General features: G+C 42.9%; 1 protein-coding gene across 2 annotated transcripts in view; it reads left to right on the top strand.

The window, feature by feature from the left end:
* Positions 1–20,270, top strand: part of LOC115192675 (protein Wnt-7b) — a 46,913-nt gene extending 26,643 nt beyond the window's left edge. For both annotated transcript variants that reach the window (XM_029751433.1, XM_029751432.1), the window contains exons 3-4: positions 11,984–12,255; positions 18,588–20,270. In XM_029751433.1, the coding sequence (XP_029607293.1) occupies positions 11,984–12,255; positions 18,588–19,067 (752 nt within the window). In that variant the 3' untranslated portion in view covers positions 19,068–20,270. The remainder of the gene's footprint in view (positions 1–11,983; positions 12,256–18,587) is intronic.
* The last annotated feature ends 401 nt before the right edge of the window (positions 20,271–20,671 follow it).

Here is a 20,671-nt window from a genome sequence, read left to right on the forward strand (position 1 = left end):
ATTTAAAGCAGGGGTTTTCCTTTAAAGAATCCTGAACCATACTGTTCAACTGCAGCACCTCGTGACTACCAGCAGGTGCCACTTTTTTCTTTGTTCCAAATTAATGATTACATTTGTGCTGTACGTTATGGGCTCTCTCTGTGCCCGAAGCTGCAATATGTAACTTTTTGGGCGATTCATCGAAATTCACATAGAAATGTGAGTTATAGCTCTGTCATTCTCATTGAAATTAAAGTCTAAGAAGTTCTATGTGCACTATTTCTATGCTTCCTGTTCTTAAGTTTCGGTTTTGTGACTTTTACTTTCAGTTTTGTACACCAGCTTCAAACAGCTGAAAATACAATATTTTTGGTTTTGGAAAATATATTTCAGTGAGATTTAGATGGTAAAATGATTCTCTACACTATACTTGCCTGTTTTGTCACATAAACTGAAATTAGGTGAACTATAAAAAAAATTGCAAACAGGAAATGGGGGAGAAATGTCTGCATAGTGCACCTTTAATGGATGACTACAACGATATAACTGTTCTATAACTGTAATCCGTCCATGCTATAAGCAACACACTCCTCCTCTCTCCTTCTTCACCCTCTCTCCGCCCTCCCTCCCTCCTCCTCTCTCCTTCTCCTCCCTCTCTCCACTTCCTCCTCTCTCATCCTCCCTTTTTCCTCCTCCACCTCCTCTCTCCTCTTCCCTATCTCCTTCTCTTCTCTCTCTCCTCCTCTCTCTATCCTCCTCCACCTCCTCCTCCTCTCCGAGTGCATGTCAGAGACAGGGTCTTTAAATGTCTTTCCTCTCTAGAAGCCAAGGCTGTCCCCCTCTCTTTTACAGACGCTGGGCTTGTGTGTAGAGGCCACTGGTCTGCCCTGCTGGGCTCAGTGTGTGTGTGTGTGTGTGTGTGTGTGTGTGCCTGTGTGTTCTGCCTCTGCTTTGCCTGGGTTCCCACCCTGATTCCGTCCGGGACCACTCCCCCCTACCCAGCTCTCTCTCCTTTCCCCGCTCTCCTCGCCCCAGCTTCTCCTCCTCTCCCCCTCTACCCAGCTTCTCCCCCTTTCCCCAGCTCCCCCTCCTTTCTCCAGCTCCCCATCCTCTCCCCCTCTCCCTGCGCTCCACCCCAGAGCAGTGATTAAGTCATCACTGTGCTCTGTGACTTACTGGGACAGCTCTGATCCTCTGATCCTCTGTCCCCATCACCTACACATCTCCAAACACAGGATCTACAGAGACATCACACTACCAGTCCAGAGGGATGGTTAGTTGTAGTGTTTCCACTCACTACCACTTCCAGGCAGTCCAGAGCAGAGGAATGGTTAGTTGTAGTGTTCCACTCCCTTGCAGTCCAGTGTCAAGGCCAGGAGCTCATCAAAAAGACAGGCCAGGGGCTGGCTGTAACCTCAGTACGTATGAACCGGCTGTCGTTTCTATGGTGACTCTCCCCAATGTGTCCTTTCTGTGTCCTTTTGTGCCCTCTTTCCCTCCCTGGTCAGCAACATCAACATAGGCCTGGCGTGGCGGGGACGCTGAGCCCAGAGAGGTCACCAGGAGAGTGTTGCTAGTGTAGCCTAGCACTGCCTGTACTCTCTCAGGTTGTAAATCTCCTTTGCAGTGTCATGTAAATTTGTTTAGTGGTGCGCTCGCCTCCGCTTTAAACACAGATTGTCGTAAAAGCGGCCGGCCACCACATCCAGAAATGTTTGGGTCCATTTGGGACGGCAAGATATAAAGGACGCGCGGAGGCCAGGCAGTGGTCAGCTGATGCAAAGGCCATACTCTCACACCCATTCTCTTCATACTCTTCTCTCTCTCCTTTGCATCAGCTGTATTCCTCCGTACAGGGTGTATTCCTCCGTACAGGGTGTATTCCTCCGTACAGGGTGTATTCCTCCGTACAGGGGTGTATTCCTCCGCACAGGGTGTATTCCTCTGTACAGGGTGTATTCCTCCGTACAGGGTGTATTCCCTCCGTACAGGGTGTATTCCTCCGTACAGGGTGTATTCCTCTGTACAGGGTGTATTCCTCCGTACAGGGTGTATTCCTCCGCACAGGGTGTATTCCTCTGTACAGGGGGTTATCCTCCGTACAGGGTGTATTCCTCCGTACAGGGGGTTATCCTCCGTACAGGGGGTATTCCTCCGTACAGGGTGTATTCCTCCGTACAGGGGGTTATCCTCCATACAGGGTGTATTCCTCCGTACAGGGTGTATTCCTCCGTACAGGGTGTATTCCTCCGTACAGGGTGTATTACTCCGTACAGGGTGTATTCCTCCGTACAGGGTGTATTACTCCGTACAGGGTGTATTCCTCCGTACAGGGTGTATTCCTCCGTACAGGGTGTATTCCTCCGTACAGGGGGTATTCCTCCGTACAGGGTGTATTACTCCGTACAGGGTGTATTACTCCGTACAGGGTGTATTCCTCTGTACAGTGTGTAGTGAGCGATCCTGTATGGCCACAGGATGTTGACTGATAACTGCTCTCAGGGAAGAGCTTGAGCCTTCCTTCCTTCTCCTTCTGTCCATATTGGACACTGTCACAGACACTTGCCACTAAACTCCATTAGACAGATGGTTTAATATTTCTCTATTCTTCTCCCCGGACTATTCCAAGTTCATTGAGGTTTTTCTGGTCAGTTCAATTTTCCACTGGCAGCCTACAAGGCTACCCCAGGGTGGTTCCTCCTGGAATCCTGTCAGGACTATGGGGCCTGGTGCCTCTTTAGCCTTTTTCTCTTTCATTAACCACATGCCTGTTCAACAAGTAGGAGCTCCCCAAGGGCATGGGAGTACAGTACACAAGTCCCATTCATACTGTAGATGTAGATGCACTGGAGCATCACGCCCAACACAGCATGGAACATCTGTCTTCTCAATACACAATCAACCACCTCACGGGTCGATGATGAAATATCTTCACCACCACTACTCCATCAAACCTTTCACTCACTGAGACGCAGAGGCTCAAACACAGAAACGGAGCATCAGAAATCTCACAGTTGTAGCATCGAACATCTCCTCCATGGAAGCAGTATTAAAGTTTCTCACTGCTTGCTAGTCCAAGCATCAAGCAACTCCCGCATTCACTCACACAACATAAATCACAACCTTTAAAACCCTAGGGTTGGGTCTTGGGTGTGTGGTAAAACAGTCAGATTCATGAGGACCTAAACCAGTTGTAGAGTTGTAGTTAGAAACGTGTATTAAAGTGTCACTCCACAATTATACAAATTAAATCAAATGTTATTTGTCACGTGTGCCGAATACAACAGGTGTAGACTTTACCGTGAAATGCTTACTTAAGAGGCCATTCCAACAAAGCAGAGTTAAAAATGAAGAAAAAGTGCTAATAAAAATACAAGAGCTGACACTATATTAAAAAAAAGATTTTAGAAATCACATTGTGGAACACTCAAATATCGTTTTGAGACACTTAAAGCAGTCAAAGTCAAAACATGATACAACGAAAGTTGTCCAGCAGTAGTAAATGTTTATATCATTGTCTAATGTATAATGCGGATTCCCAATTGATATCATTGTCTAATGTATAATGCAGATTCCCTGTTGATATCATTGTCTAATGGATAATGCAGATTTACAGTTGATATCATTGTCTAATGTATAATGCGGATTCCCAATTGATATCATTGTCTAATGGATAATGCAGATTCCCTGTTGATATCATTGTCTAATGGATAATGCAGATTTACAGTTGATATCATTGTCTAATGTATAACGCAGATTCCCAATTGATATCATTGTCTAATGGATAATGCTGATTCCCAGTTGATATCATTGTCTAATGTATAATGCAGATTCCCAGTTGATATCATTGTCTAGTGGATAATGTAGATTCCCAGTTAATATAATTGTCTGGTGGATAATGCAGCTTCCCAGTTGATATAATTGTCTAATGGATAATGCAGATTACCATTAACATAGCTCTCCATTATGCTTAGGATCACTGCAGGAGAATATTTGTATATAAATGTTATATTGAACATTTTTTCTTGAGGTAAGCCGAAGTCAGTAGCTGAAGTCTACGCCCCCTCATCGGCGATTGGTCAACAGTAGAGATTCTTCAATGAAGTGCCTGTTGTCATTCAGGCTGTATCACATCCGGCCGTGATTGGGAGTCCCATAGGGCGGCGCACAATTGGCCCAGTGTCGTCCGGGTTTGGCCGGGGTAGGCCGTCATTGTAAATAAGAATTTGTTCTTAACTGACTTGCCTGGTGAAATAATGGTTAAATAAAAATACTGCATCAAACATCCTAGTTAGAAGCAAAATTGTGCGACTAAGATCCCCTCGGCAAAAACGTCAAAATTAATGACAGATTTCTTTAGTTATACTATTCTGAGGATGTGTATACTGGCTACGGCGTCTCAAAATGGACAAACAGTACTACAGCCGCTTTTTTCTTTTAGGCAACTGAGGAGTCAATGTGTAAGACTGACCAAAAAGGCTAAATGTGATTATTATGTAATAGAGGTCGACCGATTAATCGGAATGGCCGATTAATTAGGGCCGATTTCAAGTTTTCATAACAATCGGTAATCGGTATTTTTGGACACCGATTTGCCGATTTTAATATATATATATTTTTTTTTTTTTACACCTTTATTTAACTAGGCAAGTCAGTTAAGAACACATTCTTATTTTCAATGACGGCCTAGGAACGGTGGGTTAACTGCCTTGTTCAGGGGCAGAAAGACAGATTTTTACCTTGTCAGCTCGGGGATTCAATCTTGCAACCATTACGGTTACTAGTCCAACGCTCTAACCACCTGCTTTACATTGCACTCCACGGGGAGCCTGCCTGTTACGCGAATGCAGTAAGAAGCCAAGGTAAGTTGCTAGCTAGCATTAAACGTATCTTAGAAAAAACAATCAATCAATCAATCATAATCACTAGTTAACTACACATGGTTGATGATATTACTAGTTTATCTAGCCTGTCCTGCGTTGCATATAATCGATGTGGTGCGCAGTCGCGAAAAAGGACTGTCGTTGATCCAACGTGTACCTAACCATAAACATCAATGTCTTTCTTAAAATCAATACACATGTATATATATTTAAACCTGCATATTTAGTTAATATTGCCTGCTAACATGAATTTCTTTTAACTAGGGAAAATGTGTCACCTCTTGCAACAGAGTCAGGGTATATGCAGCAGTTTTGGCCACCTGGCTCGTTGCGAACTGTGTGAAGACTATTTCTTCCTAACAAAGACAGCCAATTTCGCCAAACGGGGGATGATTTAACAAAAGCGCATTTGCGAAAAAAGCACAATTGTTGCATGACTGTACCTAACCATAAACATCAATGCCTTTCTTAAAATCAATACACAGAAGTATATATTTTTTAAACCTGCATATTTAGCTAAAAGAAATCCAGACTAGCAGGCAATATTAACCAGGTGAAATTGTGTCAATTCTCTTGCGTTCATTGCACGCAGAGTCAGGGTATATGCAACAGTTTGGGCCGCCTGGCTCGTTGCGAACTAATTTGCCAGAAATTTACGTAACTATGACATAACATTGAAGGTTGTGCAATGTAACAGGAATATTTAGACTTAGGGATGCCACCCGTTAGATAAAATACGGAATGGTTCCGTATTTCACTGAGATGATAGTTTCCGAATTCGACCATATTAATGACCTAAGACTCGTATTTCTGTGTGTTTATTATATTATTATTAAGTCTATGATTTGATATTTGATAGAGCAGTCTGACTGAGCGGTGGTAGGCACCAGCGGGCTCGTAAGCATTCATTCAAACAGCACTTTCGTGCATTTTGCCAGCAGCTCTTCGCAATGCTTCAAGCATTGCGCTGTTTATGACTTCAAGCCTATCAACTCCCAAGATTAGGCTGGTGTAACCGATGTGAAATGGCTAGCTAGTTAGCGGGGTGCGCGCTAATAGCGTTTCAAACGTCACTCGCTCTGAGACTTGGAGTAGTTGTTCCCCTTGCTCTGCATGGGTAACGCTGCTTCGAGGGTAGCTGTTGTCGATGTGTTCCTGGTTCAAGCCCAGGTAGGAGCGAGGAGAGGGACGGAAGCTATACTGTTACACTGGCAATACTAAAGTGCCTATAAGAACATCCAATAGTCAAAGGTATATGAAACACAAATCGTATAGAAAGAAATCGTCCTATAATTCCTATAATAACTACAACCTAAAACTTCTTACCTGGGAATATTGAAGACTCATTTTAAAAGGAACCACCAGCTTTCATATGTTCTGAGCAAGGAACTTAAACGTTAGCTTTCTCACATGGAACATATTGCACTTTTACTTTCATCTCCAACACTTTGTTTTTGCATTATTTAAACCAAATTGAACATGTTTCATTATTTATTTGAGGCTAAATTGATTTTATTGATGTATTATATTAAGTTAAAATAAGTGTTCATTCAGTATTGTTGTAATTGTCATTATTACAAAAAAACAACAACATCCGATTAATCGGTATCGGCTTGTTTGGCCCTCCAATAATCGGTATCGGTATCGGCGTTGAAAAAAAATCATAATCGGTTGACCTCTATTATGTAACCACTCTTTATGATTGCAAGGGAAACTCAGCTAAAATCTGGAAAACTGTCTAATCTCTAAAGGGTTGCACTTCCTCCTCTCTGCCCCAACCAATTAATTCAGACTGGTAGTCAAGTTTGGGAACCACTGATCTAAGTGACAGAACTTAGGCCATCGTGGTTGATGGGGTGAAGTCCGAATTTCGTGAAGTACATGCAGGTGTTCCGCAGGTGTCGATTCAAGGACCTGGTCTTTTCACTATGTATATAAATACTTGGTCAATGATACTACAATGTATGCAATTGCTCCAACTGCTGACCTGGCTGTGACAAGGCTACAGTCCAATTTTGCAGCTGTGCAGAAATCCCTGGTTAAAACTAGTGCTTAATGTTGAGGACAGACGTTCCGCTAGCGGAACGCCTCGCCTAATATCCAATGGTAGAGCGTGGCGCGAAATACAAAAACCTTATAAATGCTATAACTTCAATGTCTCAAACATATGACTATTTTACACCATTTGAAAGATAAGACTCTTGTTAATCCAACCACATTGTCCGATTTCAAAAAGGCTTTACAGCGAAAGCAAAACATTAGATTATGTCAGGAGAGTACCCAGCCAAAAATAGTCACACAGCCATTTTCAAAGCAAGCATATATGTCACAAAAACCCAAACCACAGCTAAATGCAGCACTAACCTTTGATGATCTTCATCAGATGACACTCCTAGGACATTATGTTATACAATACATGCATGTTTTGTTCAATCAAGCTTTTTACATTAGCATGTGATGTTCAGAACTAGCATACCCACCGAAAACTTCCGGTGAATTTACTAAATTACTCATGATAAACGTTGACAAAATACATAACAATTATTTTAAGAATTATAGATACAGAACTCCTTTATGCAATCGCTATGTCAGATTTTAAAATAGCCTTTCGGCGAAAGCACATTTTGCAATATTCTGAGTACATAGCTCAGCCATCACAGGCTAGCTATTCAGACACCCGCCAACGTCGGGGCAACCTAACCTCAGAATTACTATTAGAAAAATTGGATTACCTTTGCTGTTCTTCGTCAGAATGCACTCCCAGGACTTCTACTTCAACAACAAATGTTGTTTTGGTTCCAAATAATCCATAGTTATATCCAAATACCTCCGTTTTGTTCGTGCGTTCAGGTCACTATCTGAAGTGTAACGCGCGAGCGCATTTCGTGACAAAAAAATTCAAAATATTCCATTACCGTACTTAGAAGCATGTCAAACGCTGTTTAAAATCAATTTGTATGCTATTTTTCTCGTAAAATAGCGATAATATTCCAACCGGACAACGTTGTATTCATTCAAAGAGAGAAATAAAAAAATGTTGAGGTCTCGTGAATGCGCATCTCCAGTCTCACTGTCCCCAGGCAGACCACTTATAAACTCTGCTGCTGTACTTTGCCCAGAGACAGGAGACGTGTCATTCCGCTTTCTGAAGGCTTTAGAGAGCCAATGGAAGCCTTAGAAAGTGTCACGTAACAGCACAGATACTGTAATTTTGATAGAGATGCAAAAGATGGACAACAAATTGTCAGACAGGCCACTTCCTGCATGGAATCTTCTCAGGTTTTGGCCTGCCATATGAGTTCTGTTATACTCACAGACACCATTCAAACAGTTTTAGTAACTTTAGAGTGTTTTCTATCCAAATCTAATTATATGCATATTCTCGTTTCTGGGCAAGAGTAGTAACCAGATTAAATCGGGTGCGTTTTTTATCCGGCCGTGAAATACTGCCCCCTATCCACAACAGGTTTAATACAGGAAAAACAAAATACCTGTTGTTTTCAAGTTCTCGTAAGATTGTCTCAAATGGATTAGGTCTTCACTCATCAGATGGTTGTATAATTGAACTAGTCTGTCATAGAAATACCTTGGTATTTGGATTGACAATGATTTATAGTTTAAAAAACATACGAATGAGCTTGTTAAGAAACTAAGATTTAAAGTCGCCTTTTACAAAACAGATATTTTCTCTCTCTAGTCAGCAGGAAGCAGATTGTGCTGTCAAACTTTCTATCAGTTCTTGCTTATGGTGATACTATTTATTAAAATGCAGCTGCCTGTTCTCTTAAACCCCTGGATGCCATTTGTCATAGAGCTCATCACTGTATTCTTTACCAAAAGGTTGGCTGGACGTCTTTGAAGTCATGTAGATCACATCATTACTCTCTTTTTGTTCACAAAGCCCTGTTCCACAAGCTTCCGACTTACTTCACTTCACTATTAAGATTTAAAAGTATGTTCACAGGGTTGGTTAACTCTGGAGACTCCTTTGGTGTCTTCAGAGTTAGGTAAATTGGCCTTTAGTTTTTATGCCCCATATGTTTGGAATAATCTCCAAAAAGCAGTACACATAGAGGTCTTAGTGTCCCTGGCGCTGTTTAGAGAGATGCCTTAGTGTCCCTGGGGCAGTTTAGAGAGATGCCTTAGTGTCCCTGGTGCTGTTTAGAGAGATGCCTTAGTGTCCCTGGGGCAGTTTAGAGAGATGCCTTAGTGTCCCTGGGGCAGTTTAGAGAGATGCCTTAGTGTCCCTGGGGCAGTTTAGAGAGATGCCTTAGTGTCCCTGGCGCTGTTTAGAGAGATGCCTTAGTGTCCCTGGGGCAGTTTAGAGAGATGCCTTAGTGTCCCTGGCGCTGTTTAGAGAGATGCCTTAGTGTCCCTGGCGCTGTTTAGAGATTGGAAAGAGGAATCTTATAATGAACAATGTGTTTGTTTTAGTTGATTGTCTTTTGTGTATTCATGTTTGTCTGTATTTGACTTGTTTTATATTGTATTAGATTATTTAGTTCTATGAATATTGTATATGCAGGGCTCCTTGACAAAGAGACACTGGTCTCAATGGTGACTCCCTGCTAAAATAAAGGTCAAATGAAAGGAAATGTTTTCAAGTGAATGTCCTTTAAGGGAGTATGCGAGCACACTCGTTTGGTTCTCCTAGCCGGGCCCGGCTAGGCACAAGCCGAACTGAAGCTTGTTGATGCCTTTAGCGTTAGTTGACAGTTCCAGACCCAACAGGGGGTGTCAACCAATACCATTTCCCCCATGAGAAATGTTAGTGCAGGCTGAATGGGCCCAGAAACAGGCCGGCATCTATGGCACAGGGAACCACCCTTCTTACCCTGGAAACTTCATACTCCATTCTGTTTTTACCATTACACTGCCCCGCCGTGTGTGTGTGTGTTCGTTGTGTGTGTGTGTCTGTGTGCATGTGTCTGTATGCGATTCTGTGTGTGTGTGTGTGTGTGTGTGTGTGTGTGTGTGTGTGTGTGTGTGTGTGTGTGTGTGTGTGTGTGTGTGTGTGTGTGTGTGTGTGTGTGTCTGTATGTGTGAGATGAAGGTGGCTGAGTGACCACAAGCTGGCAGGGCACAGCTCTGTTGGTAACCAGTAAGGCTGGTGTTTGTGAGTCAGTCCCCATACAGTACATACAGCAGGCAGTGGGCAGGCAGGCAGGGCATTAGAAGCAGCAGTCATGGCCGGGCTTATCTCCAGCATCACAGGCTAGCAGCCTTAGCCCTCAGCCTCCACTGGATGTGACCACAGTGTTTGGGGTTGTAAAATAAGGTAAAATACTAGATGATTTTGCATCTAGGAAGTTTCTAAATTGTTAAATATTTATTTGCTTAGCCAAATAACGTAGAACTTTTCACATTTGAGATTTGTCATGTTTTTTTACTGTAATTTGGCTGTATTGCAATATGCAGTGGTCAATATCATTTTCCCTTCCCTCATGCTGGTAGCCTGGTACAGTAGGCCTGCTCTGCCTTATGGACCAGACAGCAGAAAGTACATGTCGGTCTGATGATCATAAAATCTCCTGGATATCTGAAATACTTGATTAATATTGTTTACATGATATGGAACACACATTTGAGTAAGAAGAAAACACAACCATGAATTCTACAGAGTGATGTTACACGCAAAGTACGTTACGTAAAGAAACAGAAACATCCATGTAAAAAAATAAATATATATATATCCCCTTTAAGACCCAATAAACCCACTGGTTTGTCACTAGTAGCATTTGTTCTCCTTCCACCCTCTACCCTCTCTCTCTGAGGCCCAGAGCCCCTCTACCCTTTCTCTCTGAGGCCCAGAGCCCCTCTACCCTTTCTCTCTGAGGCCCAGAGCCCCTCTACTCTCTCTCTCTCTGAGGCCCAGAGCCCCTCTACCCTTTCTCTCTGAGGCCCAGAGCCCCTCTACCCTCTCTCTCTGAGGCCCAGAGCCCCTCTACTCTCTCTCTCCCTGAGGCCCAGAGCCCCTCTACTCTCTCTCTCTCCCTGAGGCCCAGAGCCCCTCTACTCTCTCTCTCTCTCTGAGGCCCAGAGCCCCTCTACTCTCTCTCTCTCTCTCTGAGGCCCAGAGCCTCTCTACTCTCTCTCTCTGAGGCCCAGAACCCCTCTACCCTCTCTCTCTGAGGCCCAGAGCCCCTCTACTCTCTCTCTCTCTCTGAGGCCCAGAACCCCTCTACCCTCTCTCTCTGAGGCCCAGAGCCCCTCTACTCTCTCTCTCCCTGAGGCCCAGAGCCCCTCTACTCTCTCTCTCTCTCTCTGAGGCCCAGAGCCCCTCTACTCTCTCTGGGGCCCAGGGCCCCTTTTTCTCTCTCTGAGGCCCAGACCCTCTCTCCCACAGACTACTCAGGGGACACCTGGGTAACTCACTGTGACAGCACAGCGTCCATGGCCCCTTTTGGAGCACAGCAGCCTTTTAAAGACTGAGCACTCCCTACTGACAATTGGACAGCACTGTCTGGGGGATGCATACTTGAAAAGGGATTGTAGAAAAAAGCATTTGTATTAACAGTCTTGAACAATACATCTCATTGGAGGAAATAGTATGTCATACCGGCATCACTTTTGTCTGTTGGTTGTCCTCTGTCTGAACTTGTGCATGCATACATGGCCTATACCAGTAATGCTGAAGTCCTAACCACTGCAAGTGTACTGTAGAGAGAGAGAGAACACCAGGCTCCCAGAGAGAGATAGGGAGAAGGGAAGTAACTGCACCAGACAGCCAGACAGACCTGCAAAGCACAGCTGTAGTAATGTGGGCATGCAGTACAAGGTGCTCGAGGAGAGGAATTCAGCACTGTGGACAGCACCTAGCTACAGTACTCTCCTCTCCCCACTCGGCCTGGAATCACAGCACTGCACACTTGGAGGCTGTCCTTGAGGACTTGTGGTCTGATGCTGTGACCACCTTCTTACCAAGGTGCAGGAGGGACCGAAGGTAGGAGGGAGGGACGCCGGGGAGGTCTTGCCTGGACGATTGTGCCTGATTTCCTTATCTAGAGATCATCAAGTCAAAATAGAGCAACAAGGTCATAGTACACAAGCTTCTATGACGTTCTGTTGTCATCGCTGTAATTCTACAATTTAACGTCCCTAACCTCTCTACCTCTTCTCAGGTAGCCGGGAAGCTGCGTTCACGTACGCCATCACGGCCGCCGGCGTAGCCCATGCCATCACGGCAGCGTGTAGCCAGGGCAACCTGAGCCAGTGTGGCTGTGACCGGGAGAAGCAGGGTTACTATAACCAGGAAGAAGGCTGGAAGTGGGGAGGCTGCTCGGCAGACATCAAGTATGGCGTTGAGTTCTCCAGGAGGTTCGTAGACGCCCGCGAGATCAAGAAGACCACGCGCCGGCTGATGAACCTCCACAACAATGAGGCAGGGAGAAAGGTAAACAACCACATAGAAGAAATACATCTTTATATTTTTAGATCGGTGTGTGTGTGTGTGTGTGTGTGTGTGTGTGTGTGTGTGTGCACACGCTCATTCATTCGTGTATTTATGGTTGTGTGTGTGCACGCGCATCCATGTGTAAACACCCCAGCCCAGATAAAGAATGGAACCTACAGAGTGGTGGCGGCAACTCCTAAATGGGGGTCATGCTGATTGACAGTTAGCCTCTCAGCAGCATGTTTTGCTTTAGCTCAATTACAGATTTTTTTCCCACTATAATGTGGGGTGTTTTTCTCTTGGAGATCTGGCACACTTCTCCTGTGGTGGTGGTGGTGGTGGTGGTGTGGTCCTGGGCTATGTTTGTTTGTTATTAGTCATCCCAGAACAAAGAACAACATGAATCATAACAGAGAGACAGAAAGAGTGAGAAAGCAAGAGAAAGAGAGAGAGCGCATGCCTCTCTGGGCTTCTCTGGCATTCTGGTGACAAATGGATCTAATGAATAAGTCCAGGGTTTAATCGTGTGTTCGCTGGGAAAGCGGAGCGGAGCGCGGCCGGCAGCCGTCTGCCAGATGGAGTTCTGCCATGGCCCTCCATCCAGCCCTTTCATGGAATTATGAAGTGTAAAGTCAGGAACAGGATATTATTGCAGGTCTCTCAGCCGTACCAAAAACACAGCACTGCCATTTCACTGCGCCCATTCAGTTTCTGAAAGCACAGCGACAATGCCGGAGTTAACGCAGGCAGACTGATATGAGGGGATCGTAGTCAGATGACCTGTCTGAGTCTGAGTTAAGCCTGGCAGAGGTTTGGTACAGAGGATGGGGCTCAATCAAACACACACTGTGGAAACGGGCATTGTGGGGGATCAGTACATTTTTAAGTGCAATCTGTTGATTAACGAGACAACGGGGAAACTCAGCTAAACACATTTTTTTGTTTGAAAGGATGCATTTTCACAGCACAGGAATAATGTGATTTTCTTCACAGTGTTTGTGGTTTGATTGATGCTGGCCCGAGACTACTACTCTACCACTACAAAGATCCCTCTGCATCTAGAACATTCCGACACAAACACTGTAGGCTCCAGTTCTGTGAATCCCAAATAAATACAGACAAACCCATGGAATGATTTAGTCTCTCTGTATACTGGGATCCAGTGAGTTTGACAAATCTGGTCATATCTGACTAATTGGTAGCAGACAAGGTTTTGATGGACACAGTGTAAAGTAAATGTTTTCAACCATTCAGTAATTCTGTTTCACACAGACATTCATTGTGGTTTATACCACCATATATTTTGGGAAATCCTCATTCTGAATCATCATCTGTAACGAGATTGTCGGTTGACCCTCAAGTATTCTATGTACCTTCTCCCCACGCTTTCAATCGAATATCTGCTAATGACGGATTTCAAAACACATACAGTGTCAATGTAAGAATCAGGCAGCATTTATTAATCCATAACTCTGTGTACATTGTGTACATTGTGGAAGTGTCTGACAGAAACGATGACTACTGCTGGCAAGGCGTCATGCCAGGAAAAAACTGCTCTGGAAAAATGCCCTGCCAACAAAACTGAACATCTTATATAACGAATGCATACTTGGTTCTTACAAGTAGAAGCACCCAGTTAGGTTGGAAGAGTCATGTTAGGACTACTATATGTATCCCATGTCCTATACAAGCGCCACAGTCTCTTTTTTCTCAATGACTTCATCCACTCTATTCTCCACAGAATACAGCATGTACTGTAGTGACAGAATGCCGATTTACAGTAGGTAAGTAGAGGCCTGTTGTAGAACAAGGATTGACTTGGTCCTGACACTAAACTGCTGAGGACACCACACAATATTTCCCAGATGCCCTAGGATTAGGCATTTAAGACGAGTTCTCTTCTACACTATGTGCCACATGCCACATGCCACAATTCCCACGGGGGACCAGTACGGATAAGAGCGTCTGCTAAATGACTAAAATGTATGTAAACATGTCAGAGATGAGCTTGGTAATGAATGGGTACTAGTGCATTTTGAAACGATTCCGTTTCTAAGATATATGTCTGCTATCTGAACATGTAACAGTGTTTTGATTGAAGATAAGAGGCCTTGAAGTGTTGATTTGGATGATCTGTTTCATTGTGACATCCAATATTTAATAATTCTTTCATTCAAACGCCATGTTTCTTTAGTTAATTAACCAAACCATGATCCCAGCATACACGCTGATCCAGATGCAAACAGTTAATAATCATCTGTCGACTATGTCGTATCTGCAACGCATTAAATAGCTGAATGATCCACATTTAACTCAAGCGTAATGGTGTATGGTTATATGAGATGTATATTTATTTTCCCTTGCTATTGATGTAGTCTTCAGGAAGGTAGGGATAATTATATGGTTGAATATTACCAGTAAGTGCATTTTCCCCTGTTTTTGACATATAGCTGGCATCAGTGTCCCTCTTAGAATGTCAGATATGCCTGGTTTGGTCTACTTCATAGGGAACAGTCACTCTACGCCAGATTGTGAATGTTTGACCCTCAGATGTAAATGGATGTGGCACAACGCACAGAACAAACAACCAGTGTGAATTCAGATCAAACACAACTCTCTATTCTATAACACAATATACTCAAATACTTTCAAATCAAAACAACTGTCTATGGAATGGCACGCATCTGTCATTGTGAACATCCGTTTCCACTTACAGGGACTCCTCCATACAAAGAGTGCATTTAACAACCGTCTGCTGAAAACTCTTTGTTATTCATTAATAAACACAATATTGAACTCAAATAAATACGTCCTCTTCACTCAGAATGTTTCTTGGTCTCTCTCTAAAGAATTTACACTGAGCGTACAAAACATTAGGAACAACTGCTCTTTCCATGAAATAGACTGACCAGGTGAATCCAGGTGAAAGTTATGATCCCTTATTGTACAGGTGAACGTGGTACCTTCAGGCATTTGGAAATTGCTCCCAAGGATGAACCAGACTTGTGGAGGTCTACAATTGTTTTTCTGAGGTATTGGCTGATTTCCTTTGATTTTCCCATGATGTCAAGCAAAATACTGAGTTTGAAGGTAGGCTTTGAAATACATCCACAGGTACAACTCCAATTGACTCAGATTATGTCAATTAGTCTATCAGAAGCTTCTAAAGCCATGTCATTATTTTCTGGAATTTTCCAAGCTGTTTAATGGCACAGTCAACTTAGTGTATGTGAACTTCTGACCCACTGGAATTGTGACACAGTGAATTATGAGTGAAATAATCTGTCTGTAAACATTTGTTGGAAAGATTACTTGTGTCATACACAAAGTAGATGTCCTAACCGACTTGCCAAAACTATAGTTTGTTAACAAGACATTTGTGGGGTGGTTGAAAAACGAGTTTTAATGACTCCAACCTAAGTGTATGTAAACTTCCGACTTCAACTGTATATACAGTACCAGTCAAAAGTTTGGACACACCTACTCATTCTTTATTTTTACTATAGAATCATAGTGAAGACATCAAAACTATGAAATAACACATATGGAATCCTGTAGTGACCAATTTTTTTTTGAGATTTGAGATTCTTGAAAGTACCCAACCTTTGCCATGATGACAGCGTTGCACACTCTTGGCATTCTCTCAACCAGCTTCATGAGGTAGTAATCTGGAATGCTTTTCCAGCAGTCGTGAAGGAGTTCCCACATAGCTGAGCACTTGTTGGCTGCTTTTCCTTCACTCTGCGGACTAACTCATCCCAAACCATCTCAATTGGGTTGAGGTCGGGTGATTGTGGAGGCCAGGACATCTGATGTAGCACTTCATCACCTTCTTGGTCAAATAGCCCTTACACAGCCTGGAGGTGTGTTTTGGGTCATTGTCCTGTTGAAAAACAATTGATAGTCCCACTAAGCGCAAACCAGATGGGATGGCGTATCGCTGCAGAATGCTGTGGTAGCCATGCTGGTGAAGTGTGGCTTGAATTCTAAATAAATCACTGACAGTGTCACCAGAAAAGCACCCTCACACCATCACACCTCCTCCTCCATGATTCACGGTGGGAACCACACATGCAGATCCGTTCACCAACTGTGTGTCTCACAAAGACACGGCGGTTGGAACCAAAAATCTCACATTTGGACCAAAGGACAGATTTTCAAAAGTTGAACCAAGGACAGATATCCACCGGTCTAATTTCCATTGCTCGTGTTTCCTGGCCCAAGAAGGTCTCTTCTTCTTATTGGTGTCGGGTCTTAAAATAATGATGGACTGTCGTTTCTCTTTGCTTATTTGAGCTGTTCTTGACATAATATGGACTTGGTCTTTTACCATATAGGTCTGTCTTCTGTATACCATCCCTACCTTGTCACAACAGAACTGATAGGCTCAAACACATTAAGAAGGAAAGAAATTACACAAATTAACTTTTAACAAGGCACACCTGTTAATTGAAATGCATTCCAGGTGACTCCCTCGTGAAGCTGGTTGAGAGAATGCCAAGAGTGTGCAAAGCTTTCATCAAGGCAACGGGTGGCTACTTTGAAGAATCTCAAATATAAAATATATATTGATTTGTGTAACACTTTTTTGGTTACTACATGATTCCATATGTGTTATTTCACAGTTTTGATGGCTTCACTATTATTCTACAATGTACAAATTGGTAAAAATAAAGATAATCCCTTGAATGAGTAGGTGTATCCAAACTTTTGACTGGTTCTGTATATATATAGGCTAGCATTCAGGAGTCGCCTCTTCACTGTTGACGTTAAGACTGGTGTTTTGCGGGTACTATTTAATGAAGCTGCCAGTTGAGGACTTGTGAGGCTTCTGTTTCTCAAACTAGACACTCTAATGTACTAGTCCTCCTGCTCAGTTGTGAACCGGGGCCTCCCACTCCTCTTTCTATTCTGGTTAGGGCCAGTTTGCTCCGTCTGTGAAGGGAGTAGTACACAGCTTTGCACGAGATCTTCAGTTTCTTGGCAATTTCTCGCATGGAATAGCCTTCATTTCTCAGAACAGGAATAGACTGATGAGTTTCAGAAGAAAGGTCTTTGTTTGTGGCCATTTTTAGCCTGTAATCGAACCCACAAATGCTGATGCTCCAGATACTCGACTAGTCTAATGAAGGCCAGTTTTATTGCTTCTTTAATCAGTACAACAGTTTTCAGCTGTGCTAACATAAATGCAAAAGGGTTTTCTAATGATCAATTAGCCTTTTAAAATGATAAACTTGGATTAACTAACACAACGTGCCATTGGAACACAGAAGTGATGGTTGCTGATAATGGGCCTCTGTACGCCTTTGTAGATATTCCATTAAAAATCAGCCGTTTCCAGCTACAAGTCATTTACAACATTAATAATGTCTACACTGTTTTTATGATCAATTTGATGTTATTTTAATGGACAGAAAATGTGCTTTTCTTTCAAAAACAGGGACATTTCTAGGTGACCCCAAACTGTTGAACGGTAGTCTATATAGTGTCATTTTGCCACAGTGCCATGGTGTATACTGTACTTAGACATTAGCTAACAGTGCTCTAAATACATCACAGACAACAGTTACCTTTTGGTCCATGCAACAGTGTGGTATCGCTCCATGTTTTGACACTTTTAATTAAAAAATATTAAAAGACTGTTAGAGACATTGAAACTTTATGCTTTCACGTATTCTCAGACTGGTCTTGTAAAAATTGGTTCATGATTCTTATCTGAGTATGTCCTTTTTAAAGTGTCAGGGAAGACTTTGGAGCAGTGTGATTCATTAGTATCATTAAATGTTCTCGTACTTTTTAAAAAGAAAAATCATCAAATGTTACCAAGCCCAATAGAGGATTGTTGGACAGCATCCTGTCACATTTTCACCTTGCATTTGGTTTAGGAGTTCAGTAGTTATTGCCAAACGCACTAAAATAATATCCCTTCAAAGTACAGTTGTTGGCTCAAGAGGTAATTCGTAAGGAGTTTTGAGAAAAGTGTGGTAGTTCACCAACGTTTGAGAACAGCTTGGTCTTGTCTAATGTTCTTTTATTATAGAAAAACATGATATTATCCAAGGACCATCTTTTCTCACTGACCTTCTGGGGATAGTTTTTTCCATCGTTCATTCAGCAGCAGAGCTAGCTAGCAACCTCTTCACCCTTTGGGTTTCTTTTGGTTTCTCTTTCCACCCAAGTCAGGTCATCTCTGTATTTCAACACTGGGCCTACCCCAGTAATAAAATGTCATGTATGACTCTCTCCCCTTGTTTGTCCATGTAATGTTATGTAATGTTTAGTAATGTAATTTAACGCCATGTAACCTCCTCTATCCCTGTGTGTCCATGCAGGTCCTGGAGGAGCGGATGAAGTTGGAGTGTAAGTGTCATGGTGTATCAGGCTCCTGCACCACCAAAACCTGCTGGACGACCCTGCCCAAGTTCCGAGAGATTGGCTACGTCCTGAAAGACAAGTACAACCAGGCGGTCCACGTGGAGGTGGTCCGGGCCAGCCGACTACGCCAGCCCACCTTCCTCAAGGTGAAGAAGACCCAGGGCTACCGCAAGCCCATGGAGACCGACCTCGTCTACATCGAGAGGTCGCCCAACTACTGCGAGGAGGACGCATCCACGGGGAGCGTTGGCACCCAGGGGAGGCTGTGTAACCGCACCTCGCCCCACACGGACGGCTGCGACCTCATGTGCTGTGGCCGGGGTTACAACACGCACCAGTACACCAAAGTGTGGCAGTGCAACTGTAAGTTCCAGTGGTGCTGCTTCGTCAAGTGCAACACATGCAGCGAGAGGACGGAGGTGTTTACCTGCAAATAAAGGGGCATGACATAACGGACCTACAGTACGGTACTATGATTGGGAGGGGCGTGGCAGGACTAGCTGGATGACAAGGAAGACCCCCAGAGGAATGTCTTGGAACAGGAATAGTGAGAGATTTAAAAATAAAAAGGAATGGAATGTTCAATATCAGCTCTTCATGGCATCGTTTTGCACAGCAGAATCTATATGAGCTTTTTAAAAGAAAAGTGAGGGCTAAATATCAATAGGTAATAATACTAAAATCTTTGACTGACTGAGAAAGAATAATGTGTGATCATGTACTGATGTAAAAGTTAGGACTACAGGAAGCAAATGGTGCCTGGATGGGAACTGTGCATTGCACTCTGGGATTTGTAGTTATTTTTTTCACAGAATGGCTTCTTCATGGAACAGAAAGACAGACTCTGGAGATGTGGTAGAAAATGACAGTAACTGTTGAGGGATGAGACTGGCATGAGACTCTAAAAGTCTTTTAGTGAGAACTTTTGAGTTTTACTTTCTTTTTCCACAGACGGAGAGAACAGAGGTGAATATTTGAGCCCCCAAACTTGAGGTGTTTTCTTTTTGGAGCTGTGTAGACATGAAGAACGCTGTGTAAGTGTGGTGCCTTGGGGCGCATTGAAAGTGGAGAAGTCTCTATAGTAAGCCCTCTGCTGCCAACTGGAATACGGTGGAGTATGTTAGTTTTCCAGTCACACTGGAACTGTCTGTTTGAACACTGAAAATAAATTGTTTATTTATGTTATAGTATCTTAAAACAAAGCACTAACGGGTAGAAATGTCTTTTTTTGTACTAAGTGTAAAAATTACTTTTTAGAAAACTCTGACTGAAGATAATGCGTGTCTTTTAGAATATGGCCCCATCCCACTATCAATTCCCCTTTTTCTAAAATGGTTTCATTGCTACTGGTGTGTTGACTACATAAAAAATCAACAATACAGGGTATTTCACATCCCAATCAATCACATTGGTTATATTTTGCTGTAGCATAGCTTTTGTTTGCAGTCATTTATGCAGCAGACATTAGGCCTACATCCTGTCTGGGTTATTTAGCATAGACAGTAGCAAGAGAACTCATCTCTTAACCGCAAAGATCCTTCCTCAATTATTTAAACATGATATTGCTGGATGTATTGTAGAGTGCACTGATATTATTTTCTATTCAGAAACGACCAAAATTAAAAAGAAATAATCTCCCATTTGACTGCTTTTTGAAATTTATTGGAAAGAAAAACAAGACTAAGAATCAAAGAAAAACAAGACTGATAGTGAGTGAAGTCTGCTGGTCGTGAGAGGAAATGTTAGGTTTTAGCCAACAGTTTTGGTAATTCACTGCATCCAAAGCTGTGTTGGCATTCTCATCTGTATTCATTGGTTGTGGTTATACTACACCAAGTGTCAGTCTATGTAGAGTTTCATTGACGTAAACCATCAGTATACATCACTGATCAAAAACAAACATTATTTTCAGAATCTTTTCGTCATGCTTAAAGCTAGAATACTTAGTTGCAACATCCATTTTTGGACTTATAAACTAATGGTATATAACCATTGATTTTTGAAGAATATAACTTGTAAATGCCTCATGAGCTTAGTTCAA

Source organism: Salmo trutta, chromosome 4, assembly GCF_901001165.1.
Source record: "Salmo trutta chromosome 4, fSalTru1.1, whole genome shotgun sequence".
NCBI lineage: Eukaryota > Metazoa > Chordata > Actinopteri > Salmoniformes > Salmonidae > Salmo > Salmo trutta.